The 11,713-nt window shown below is 34.6% G+C and overlaps 2 protein-coding genes and 1 long non-coding RNA gene across 6 annotated transcripts in view; 1 reads left to right on the forward strand and 2 right to left on the reverse strand.

Annotated features, from left to right (window-relative positions):
• ARHGEF26 (Rho guanine nucleotide exchange factor 26) overlaps positions 1 to 11,713 on the reverse strand; it is a 504,613-nt gene that overhangs the window by 263,612 nt on the left and 229,288 nt on the right. The gene's annotated exons all lie outside the window — the stretch shown is intronic.
• Positions 1 to 11,713, forward strand: part of GPR149 (G protein-coupled receptor 149) — a 55,879-nt gene that overhangs the window by 1,653 nt on the left and 42,513 nt on the right. The window contains exons 2-3 of the mRNA XM_026497325.4: positions 302 to 494; positions 5,571 to 6,028. Of these exons, the coding sequence (XP_026353110.2) occupies positions 302 to 494; positions 5,571 to 6,028 (651 nt within the window). The remainder of the gene's footprint in view (positions 1 to 301; positions 495 to 5,570; positions 6,029 to 11,713) is intronic.
• LOC113254085 (uncharacterized) overlaps positions 1 to 11,713 on the reverse strand; it is a 68,138-nt gene that overhangs the window by 869 nt on the left and 55,556 nt on the right. The window contains exon 4 of one of the 2 annotated variants that reach the window (XR_008960679.1): positions 8,410 to 10,018. The exons of the other annotated variant lie outside the window; for it this stretch is intronic. This is a non-coding gene — a long non-coding RNA (uncharacterized LOC113254085). Of the gene's footprint in view, positions 1 to 8,409; positions 10,019 to 11,713 lie in introns of those variants that run through there. 2 annotated transcript variants of the gene reach the window in all.

Raw genomic sequence — 11,713 nt, forward strand, 5'->3', positions numbered from 1 at the left:
CCAGTTTGCCTGGCTGTTTTCCTGGTACTACCCCCAGCACTGTAATTTGTGCTTCCTGGAAGAGACCTGAGGTGGCAGGGGACACAGACCAGGCACCCAGGAGTGGAAACCACCCTGTGGTCTATATCATCAGGCCTCATCCCAAGAGATCCCAGTGGTGCACCACCAAAACAGAGCTTCTGGCTCTCAGGCAGGAAGGGAGCCTGGAGAAGGGGGGGGCGGGGCAGCATGCTTGGGGGAAAGGCTTGGCAAAGTAGAAAATTTTATCCTGGGATAGGTCTGAAGCTCTTTGCCTTTGCAGATCCACATGATGGTTCAGCACGTGGTGGGGTTTCAGAGCCCTCCCTTCGAGACACTCAGCTTTCTACTAACCCTGCTGGCCACCACTGTAACCCCAGTGTTTGTCTTGTCCAAATGCTGGACCCACTTGCCCTGTGGCTGCATCATCAACTGTAAGCAGAACGCATATACAGTGGCATCTGATGGGGAAAAAAGTAAGTCCTTGACAGTGTGGAGGTTGGGAGCAATAAGCATACAGTCAAACACAGAAAAGTGGTCTATTGAGTTGTCTGAGTAGGGAATGACAAATCCAAGGACACATATAAATGGTAAATAAAGGGAAGAAATTATAATGTGAAACAATTCCTAGCACAGTGTTGGGGTAAGTTTTAAAGGTGGCAGGTTTAAAATAACTCTGTGAAGTACTTGTACATTGAATAATTATTTTAGGAAAGAAAGGAATAGACAGAATTTACTCAACACAGTATGAAGTCAAAAAGGCCCTTATATGCTATATCCACCTTAGTTCTTAGCCCAGAGTAGAAAATAAATTCCCTTCCCAAGTTTATGTATGAGAGACTTCATCTCTTTGAAGAGTTAAAAACGCATTATATTATAGCCTATTGTTATTTAATGGACCAGAATTTTTATTATTTTTCCTTATTGTATTCTTCCAGGGTTTTGGAAAGTTTTCAAACTAGAGTGCCTGAAAACAGTTCAAGAACAAATTTTAAGGGGCGCCTGGCTGGCTCAGTTGGTAGAGCATAAGACTCTTGATCTCAGGGTCTTGAATTTGAGCCCCACAGGGGGTGTAGAGATTATTTAAAAATAGAATCTTAAAAAAAAAGACAAAAAGAAAACAAATTTTAAGTGTATATGTCTACTTTCAGAAACCACAAAAAACTCAATTTCAAGAAGGGAAAATCTGGCAGAATTTGTCCATGTATGTTCATATACGAATATAGCCATGCCAGTTACATTAAACAAACAAACAACAATAACAACAAAAAACTATGTTCTAAAGAGTATACCTAGAATGGGAGTGGGGTCAATTATATTATTATAAAACTCTCTAGAGTGTGAGTGTTTCCATACTGAGACAGGAAAAGTTGAGGAATCACCTCTATACTTTGACTCTGCCAGGAAGAAAAGAGTATATTAGTATGTTCTACCATTTAATAAATCTAAAAATGCATTAGTGTATGCTGAATTAACTGTTCCATTAATTGTCCTTTGCTCAGAATAAGCAAGTATATTACTCTTTAACAGAGGAAAAAAAGGTAAACAAAAATAGTTCATCTCGGACTATTCCAGAGGTATAGAAACTGGAGAATATTAAAGTATATTCTGAAATCAATTCTACAACAGGGTTATTTCATAAACATTAATTAATCGTGAACTGGTTATTTTCCATGTATTGATGACATTTAAATTTTAATATGTCTAGATATTTTTCAAATGACCAGAAGATTTCTTTAGTTTTAAGGATGCCACAAAGTTTTATTGTTAACAGATGCCAAATTCATCTATGTCTTTAAAATAAAATAATCATAGAACGTATATAACAATTATGTGTTTCTGCAGATTAATGTCTAGAGCAATAGTGACACAGAAAATTAATAATAAATCCTTTTGAGTCACATAGAACATATATAAAAATCATTTACAAGCCTGGAAGTTCTAACATTCTATCAAATGTTAACATTTTGCCACTGAATTAGTGAGCCAGCATTGTCTTATAGTATTTAAGATTGTGAGAGAGACAATGAAATTTCAATGTCAGAGAAAATGAAAAGTCTTAGTGAAGTGATGTGGGGGCAGTCATTTTTAAGAAGTAAAGGACACCTGTATCAGAGCTGAAAACAAAGCAATGCAATAGACCTGTCACTGCAAATGGTCCAGGAAGTATTCTATCTTGTACTGCACAAGATAGAGGAGCCTATGGCAGGCTGACAGAATCAATAATTACATTAATGTTTCACCTCTGAAATTAAAACCATGCCTTTCAAGATCAAAACAGTATTTTTCCTTGAAAATTGCCATTGCTCTTAATTGCATTTAAAATTTCCGGGAAGAAATTCCCTGAAATGTGTAGCTTTATAAAAAGAGGCATGGCTTCCAAAATCAAACATTGTGAGAAACATTAGTTTAAAATGCTTGTAGTCCAAATGGCTCCATTCTCTTTTATGATCCCAGGTTCTGCCGCAGGGAAATTCTGAGAACAAGAATGATATATTTTCACTGTCTGAGAACCCATCATATATTTTCCTATTGCTAAGATGACACGAGAACAGAATTTCAAAATCCCAAAAATGTTCATCCTCAGGTAGGCAAGTGCCTGATCAAGTGCCTTGATTCTTTGGGAATATGGCTTCAGTTTTATATTTAGGCTTTTCCCCCTTAACAAACTAAGATTCCCCTTTTACATTCTTTGTCAGGGAACTCCAGAAACAAGGAAGCTTCCTGACTCATCTGCCATAGCTTCATTTTGCAGATGTAAATTCTACATCTTAGCCTTAGTGAATGGAAATGAAGATACATGCAATCAAAAAACGGATGTCAGTAATGGGAAATAATCTGCAGATTAATAAATCTCTCCTATTTCTAACATTAACCTGTATTCCTAGTGTCTCAAAACAAAAGTGTTAAAAAAATGATTTTAACACAGAGGTCTCAGGTGGAAAATATATGGGAAGGATATGGCTTTCACATTCATTTTGTTTGCATGAGATGATATTTTCTTTTTTAATGAAACAGTTAAAGATTTTCCGTAAAATCAGATACTGTTTTTATTTTAAATAAAATCAAAATATCTGGTGACATATCATTCTGAAGAATTATTTTTATAAGCTGATATAAATACTTATGTTTCAAATTGCAATTAGCAAGATGTGGTTAAAAGCAAAAGACTTTTGTCCAGGCTTTAGCTTTTCAGAATACATTACATTGATTTCTTTGTAAGTATATATAGACTTCAAAATATCCTGACTATTCTGAGGGTCTTTAAGTTTCTGGTAAGTTATTAGTCCAACATTGTCAACTGTTATATTGTTATAACCTACTATCTCCATTAGTTATCTCAGTCAGAATTTACCTTTAGTTATCTCATGGGTCTAATTATCGGTAAAGCAATTTCACATATAGGTTAGTAACTCAAATTCTGGAGTCAGTTGGCTTTTAAATTCAAATCTCTTTACCAGTTAAGTAATCTTAAGTGGGTTTCCTCCTGTAAAATAGAATCAAGAAGCCTTTTTTTTTTTTAAAAGTAATTCTTCTTCTTCTTTTTTTTTTTTAAGATTTTATTTATTTATTTGACAGAGATAGAGACAGCCAGCGAGAGAGGGAACACAAGCAGGGGGAGTGGGAGAGGAAGAAGTAGGCTCATAGTGGAGGAGCCTCATGTGGGGCTCAATCCCAGAACGCCGGGATCATGCCCTGAGCCGAAGGCAGACGCTTAACCGCTGTGCCACCCAGGCGCCCCTCAATAAGCCTTTTATTATGTAGGGTTGTTGCTGTGTTAAATGACATGACCTATGTGCATAACTTAGCCCTGGAGTTCTCTGCTTCTCCATGGTGTCCAACACAATCTCAGTTCCTTCTCAGAGCCTACCTCAGACTACCTCTCGCATTTCATGACATGGAGGCAGATTCTCCATAGACAGCCTACACACTCCTTCAAAAACATTACTCACTTTTGCTTTACAAATTTCATAATTATACTACACAGCTATTAAGATACATAGCCGCAGACATCAATTTTATTGTGTTACATGATAAAATTGGGATTTATAAGTTTTTGTTTGCTTATTGCCCTTGAATTGACAATTTGCCACTTTGTATCTTTTTTTAGAGAAAAGGGAAACCCATCAATAATTAAAACATCCTTTTAGTTCCTTCAGCTTTCACACTGTTGAAGTAGGTTAAAAATCCCAGTTTAATTTTACTGGACTATATTACTAGAAAAAGTAAATAGAACTATACATAAGAGTGTATAAAATATTAACATATGTTTCTACTTTTCCATTTTCTTTGGACAGAAATTCTTGTTTTTGTTCTGGCTCAAACAATGAATATTTTGGCTCAAATAATGAATGATACCTATAAATTCAATTTTCAGTCAGCAGAATTGCTTTGTAAATCTTCAGTTCTGAGAAAATTTCAGTAATAGAATCAGCATGTGAATGACACTAGGATATACTGTAACATGAATCAAATTTTATCTGTTGTTCCCATAGAAATTTTATAACTTTTCATAGATTTTTCCACCAAGGATAGCTAAATGTCTGGTATATGACGCAGCTATCCAAGAAGAAAAATACTTTGAAATCAGCCACGTTTTGAAAGATGAAAACCAAAACATTAAATTGCATTTTGTCTATCACCTTGATGTAACTTCATTCTTAATACATAAAATGATCTAGTATTTAATGACATTCACACATAAAAATTATATCATTTTCTTTCACATTCTCACTTGTTATTCTACTAAGACTTTGTACCATATCTACCAACTAGTAGTACTATATTAGCATTACAGTAGCATTGCATTTTGCTTGGCTTCAACCATAAAAAGCTTTATGCATTCCTGCTAAATTCATCTTGTAATTAATCAGGTTTAGAGACCTGCTATAAAGTGCTTTAGATCACAGAAGTATAAATCTACTCATTACTTTTTACAATTCACTCCAAATTTATTGGTATCAGAAATGAATGTTATTTTATAAAGTTTAAAAACTGTATTGCAGCATTTTCTAATTTTTAATGTATGCATTTATAAACATATAGGTGTTAGGAGTGGCATACATCAAAATATTTAATACAGTCATATCTGTTGGTGATATTGTCAGCTGAATAACTTATATAATATTAAGACCTTCTTAATAATTTCTAGCAAAATAAAATTTATAAACAATATCTTTTATCCCCAAATAAAGAAATGTACAGATAATTGGTAGACTGAAAAAGCTAAAACTAAAATGTATATATGTGAGAATTTTCAAATTTATGGTTAAACTTTTTTCATTAAACTGCTTTAAAGATTGCAGGGTTCTTGGAATTCTATGTATTTTAAGCCCCTCATTGCACAGGTGAGAAAAGTTAGGCCCAGAGTGATAAGACACCCTGAATTGATAAGGTATAATTGCTTTGCATAATTGACAGGAAATGAAGATAGTTTTTAAATTCTTGTAATCAGTTTGACTGCACTTCCCTATTTTTATTCACTACATATATCCAATTGTTGTTTATATCTACCTTCCTAACCATGGAACTTTGTTTTTGTTTTTATTTAGCCAAGAGGAGAGGCTTTGAATTCAATCTATCATTCCAACGGAGTTATGGGATTTATAAAATAGCACGTGAAGATTACTATGATGATGATGAAAATTCTACATCCTATCACAATCTCATGAATTCTGAATGCAATACTACAAAAGACTCTCAGAGAGACACTTGTAATATCTTCAATGCCATAAAAGTGGAAATCAGCACCGCACCCTCGCGGGACAGTTCCATGCTAAAAGGGATCAACAAATGCACGAATACTGATATTACAGAGGCTAAGCAGGATTGCCACAGCGAAAAGGGCATTGATCCACTGCTTTCTGAAAAAACAGGAGATGATATTAACTATGAAGAAACCACCTTTTTGGAAGGGCCAGAAAGAAGACTTTCTCATGAGGAGAGTCAGAAGCCAGACCTTTCAGACTGGGAATGGTGTAGGAGCAAATCAGAAAGAACCCCTCGTCAGGTACAGTAAAGGTTGTTCTTTCTGTGAATTTAAAAGTGAGATCAAATATGATAGGCATGAAAAAAATGATCAATTGTTTATTTCAATCAAGTCCAAGGTTAATTTCACTTGCTTTATTTCCATAATATTATATTTTATTTCAAGGTGTTCCTTTGAGGGACTTTTAAATTTTTAAAATTATACATTTTCATTCATGTTCATGTTTTCATTCATCTATATGTTTTGGGATTGGCAGAATTAAACAGGTCCTTTAAGAAGGCTAGAGCTTTCTAATTTAACCTCAAGTAATCTGTGTAAATTCCAACTAGACTCTCAGAACTTGTTTCAAATTAGTTAACTTGTAAGTTTTATTTTTCCCTCTCCCACCCAAAAAGTATTATTCTACAAGTGCCCAAGGGAAGTTTTCTTTTTTACATAAAGGCAAATATTTATATAGCTAGTGGTGAGGAGGGTAGTCCTGCAATTATACTAGAAAGCTTGCCTATTAGTCTTGCTAGAACTAGCCCCTCCAGTACTCAGCAGGGGGAAAAAAAATCTATTCCAGAATATACCCAAGTGAGCCCCTGCAAGCTCTGCTAAATGTCCTATCCCTTTCAGGACAGAAGAATGGCTTCATGTTTTATAAAACTGAAAGAATTTGCACCTTAATTTTGTCCCATTTTCTCCTAGGTTCCAGCTTGCCTAAATGATGAGGAATACTTCTTATTTTATTGAAACTGTGTTGTAATATTGATATGAGATTGTTCTTTTCTCCAGACTCTCAAATCTGGCAATTAAAATTGCCTTTGCTTCCCACACTACTGACTGACTAGGGAGAGGAGCCTTTTTCTACAAGATTCAATGGAAATCAAAGTCCACTTGTCAAAACAAAAACATAATTCCACAAATATGTGCAAGGAATAATGCATTCATTGATCAAAATATGACCACATAATACCAAATATGCATATGGGCAGAATACTCCGAGACTTCCTTTATTCTCAGTGATAAATTAAAGCTACTAATCTTACTCTAGTATCACCATCTAAAAAGTAAGTTGGATAACAGCGCCTGAGTGGCTCAGTCAGTTAAGTGTCTGCCTTTGGCTCAGGTCATGATCCCAAGATCCTGGGATCGAGTCCCACCCAAAATGGTACCCCAGCTAAGAGAAAAATTCCTACAGTTTCATCATCAATTTATTCCTGAATAATCTAACCCTCCTGGTTTTCTTGCACTTAAAAATTATTAGGTAATATTTATGACACAATGTTTTGTGTGTTTATGTGTGTATGTCTATGTATGTATGTATCCCAATAACTTGCAACTACTTTGGCGTGCTATTTCTCTGTCCCATCCCCAAGCTTACCCCTTAAGAATTACAGCTATCCTGAATCTTGCTCATGCTTTTTGTTTTATTGTTTTATCACAAGTGAGTGTATTTCTAACACAATATATTATTTAGTTTTGCTTATTTAGAACTTTCTAAAGGTGGTGCCATACTGTCCCTAATCTGGGACTTGCTTTTTTCCCCACTTAACATTACTTTAAATGACTCCATTTTTTAAATGTATTTTGTCAAAACATTGGAAATTATCATCTAAAATATCACAACTTATAGTCCTCATTTAAAAGTCTTGATTATAGTTTGGAGCGTTAACTACCCTAGAAACTTGTGAAAGGATCAGACACTTTACACATAATATACTGTAGTATGAGCATAATGAAACACAACTTACCCATAGGCCTCTATAAATAAAAAAAGAAAATGATATATAGAAAGCACAAAATTTTAATCAATCCAGAACAAATACTAATCAATAACTTTCAACTATAAGAATTTGCTTAATTAAGTATTAATATTTTAGTATCTGTGAAGAACAAGTAGTTTGGGAAATTGATCTAAAATAGTGGTTGTGAAAAAATGATTAGTGATAAAATAGAGAACATTCAGGAAAGATAAAATTTATATTTTCAGACTGACTGAAATGAAATGAAATGAAATGAAATACTGTTATAAATTTTCAAACAGCAGTAAGAAATTCTTAAATTATAGGCTGATATTATTGATATGACTTGCCTTTAGCAAAATTGCCTCCGGACTTGAAGGTTAACACATAACCCAAATAGATGTAGGGTCGAAAAGCTTATGAAAACCTTTCCATGACCAAAGACAGGTTTTAACAACATGTAACCTGTTCTTCACCAGCAGATATTTCATGGGAGTAGATGGTGATTTAGAAAGCACTTTCATTTCATTTTTCTCCCAAGTACCTTCTTTGCTCTGAAAGCAATGTTAACTTACGTATCTTAAAAGTGATACATTAGACTGCAGTGGACACTACAGTAAGTTGTTTTTTTTAAATACTATCTCTTCTGATTTTCTACAATTGTACTTTCAAATATTTAGGCTCCATCTATCAGTTCATATTTAATTGCTCTACAATTTATAGTGTGTATTCTTTGTTCTTGGGATTAAAAAAATTAGGTTTGATTTAAAATATCTTTAGTGAGCCTTATTTTGACAATACACATTGCTATTAGAGTTTATATTAGTAAACAAATTTTCAGTGTATTCTGTTGGAAATCCTGGAAGTGAAAGCATCAGATCGAGGTTAAGGTATAAAGAAGATGGTAATAGAATGGCTTCAGTAGGTGTAAATGTGATCCAATAAAATTTATCAGTGTGGTAAGTGCTTGTAAGACTGAAATTTACTGTTAAACTTAACCACACAATTACTTCTTCTTGGATCCCTAATAGGTAGAATCCTAAGAAGTTCACTGTTAAAATATTCATAAAAAATAGAAATGTCAGAGCTCTTCAGTTATGAAGTTTTTTTTTTTTTTAAGATTTTATTTATTTATTTGATGTAGCCAGCGAGAGAGGGAACACAAGCAGGGCGAGTGGGAGAGGAAGAAGCAGTCTCCCAGCAGAGGAGCCTGATGTGGGGCTCGATCCCAGAATGCCGGGATCACGCCCTGAGCCAAAGGCAGATGCTCAATGACTGAGCCACCCAGGCGCCCCACAAAGTTTTAATATGGTAGCTGTGGTATGACTGTTCCTCAAATGAAATAATGATTTTCCAGAACCTAAACGTTTTGTCATCTATAAATAAAGAAAATTGGACTTATAAAATAATTTGGCGGCTTGGTGGGTGGTCACTCTAATTTTCTAATACAAAGCCCATCAATGAATTCCATTTTCTTTTCTTTTAATGTGTTCTCTTAAAACTCTAGAAACTCATTTAATATAATAAATCAGAAACAAAGATATGCTGTAACTATGCCAAATTTTATTGTACAAATTAGTCAAATGGAGATCTTGTTAAAAGCTAGATTGTGACTGAGTAAATCTGAGGTGGGCTCCAAGAGTCTGCATTTGTGACAAAGCCCTAGCTGACTCTGATGGAAATAAAAAGTCCTGTCCCAGACCTATAGAATCAGAATCCCCAGTTGATGCAAATGCACATTATAATTTAATTAGTACTGCATTAGCATCTAATCATGGGGAGGTAAATACTAGTTTAAAGGGCAGGGCAAAATTAATTCCTTCCACTATAATATATGCCTCATAAAGTAAACTAAGACTAGAAGAAAATATTCCCATACAGTAGTCTCCCCTTATCTATGGGGGATATGTTCCAAGACCCCCAGTAGATGCCTGAAAATGTACATAGCACAGAACCCTACATATACTATGTTTTTTCCCTGATACAAACAATCTAGATACAGTCTAATTTATAAATTAGGCACAGTAAAGATTAATAATGATAACTACAACTACAATATACTAGAATGAAAGTTACGTGAATGTGGTCATTTTCTCAATTTCAAAATATCTTATTGTACTGTACTCCCCCTTCTTGTGGTGATGTGAGATGATAAAATGCTACATGATGAGATGAAGTGAGGTGAGTGATATAGGCAGTGTGATGCAGCATTAGGCTACCACTGACCTTCTGATGATATCCCAGGAGGATTATCTGCTTCTGGACGGCAGTTGACTATGGGTAACTGAAACCACACAGAAATTGATACCTGGATAAGTGAGGGGGCTACCTGTACACATATCTCTTACCTCTCCTAAAAACAGTGCCTCTTCTCTTTTCATTAAAAAAAAATAGACTATTATAAATTAAATCAGGCATAAAATATTAGTGTTTTCTGTGACATTGTTAATAACTGCAAATGCTTAAACCTGTTCTCTGAGTAATTTTTGACATTTTTAACTGAAGTGACCGTAGGAGAAAAATTCACTTATCAACTTCTATTTGTAGCCTGAAGGCAGTCATTCTAACCCAAATGACCGTCTGCAGTATACATATTTTATATTTAGCTAAATCCATTTGTTAAAGCAGTCAGTTCATTACTCACTGTTATACTGCTTTCTTTTTTATAAATATTTATAACTTTTATTATTTTGTGATTATAAATATAATTATTGTAGAAAATTTAGAAATTGCTGGTAAGCAAAGAAAAAGCACTAAACTTCAGGCTCTTTCCCATGCATATATTCTTATTTTTGACAAAAACAGGATCACATTGCTTATACTCTTTTGGAATCTGCTTTTCTTTGTATAAGAGTATATTTTCCACCTGCGTTAAATTGTTCAAGCACTTTTTGAGATTATCTGGTACAGTTTAGAATGGCTGCTTGGAGTGCTGCTGAAAACTCATCCATGAATGTAAATTTGTTCTCAAGTACTTAAAGTCTTGATAGTTGAAGCTAAGGGGGTTTCATTGTAAACTACTTCAAATACTTCAAAACAATTTGTAATTGTCACAGCATGTATTATTGCTGAAATGAGGTAAAACTGAGCTGTTTAATTGCTGACTTTCTACAAATTCAAGGGGATTACCATCGGATCAAGGCTTGTGTGGAATTTTATAATTCACCTTTGTTTTATTTATATATTTATTTTATTTTTTTTTAAAGATTTTATTTATTTATTCGACAGATAGAGACAGCCAGCGAGAGAGGGAACACAAGCAGGGGGAGTGGGAGAGGAAGAAGCAGGCTCATAGCGGAAGAGCCTGATGTGGGGCTCGATCCCACAACGCCGGGATCACACCCTGAGCTGAAGGCAGACGCTTAACCGCTGTGCCACCCAGGCGCCCCTAATTCGCCTTTGTTTTAAACGAAGAATTTTGTTAACATTCTCAAAAACACCTCATGGTTTAAGGAGACCTTAAAAGGTTACATACTGGAACTTCCCATTTATGGCTTGAATCTCTTCTACGACGTCCTATTGAGTGGTTACCCCTTACTTGAACTTAAACGCCTGGGAATTCACTACACTTTTTAAACTTTTTATTGTGAACTAATTTTAGACTTGCAAAACAGTTTCAAAAATGGTACAGAGAGTGCTAATATACCCTTCATTCAGCTCCCACTAATGTTAACATGTTATATGGCAATAACGTAATTATCAGGAAATTAATTAATTTATAGATCTTATTTCAATTTTGCCAGTTGTCCTGCTTATGTCCTCTTTTTAGTCCAGAATCTAATCCCAGATCCCATATTGCATCTGTTGCTATTATGCCTCAGTCTCCCAATCTAGAGCAATTCTTCAATCTTGTCTTCTATGACTTTGGTACTTCTGAATTACTGACTAGTTTGTTCTGTTTCTGGAATATCCTTCAATTGTGTTATGTTTTCTATTGATTCAATTGAAGTTATGCATTTTTGGCAAGAATATCACAGAA

The sequence above is a fragment of the Ursus arctos genome, unplaced genomic scaffold (genome assembly GCF_023065955.2).
Source record: "Ursus arctos isolate Adak ecotype North America unplaced genomic scaffold, UrsArc2.0 scaffold_20, whole genome shotgun sequence".
NCBI classification, from domain to species: domain Eukaryota; kingdom Metazoa; phylum Chordata; class Mammalia; order Carnivora; family Ursidae; genus Ursus; species Ursus arctos.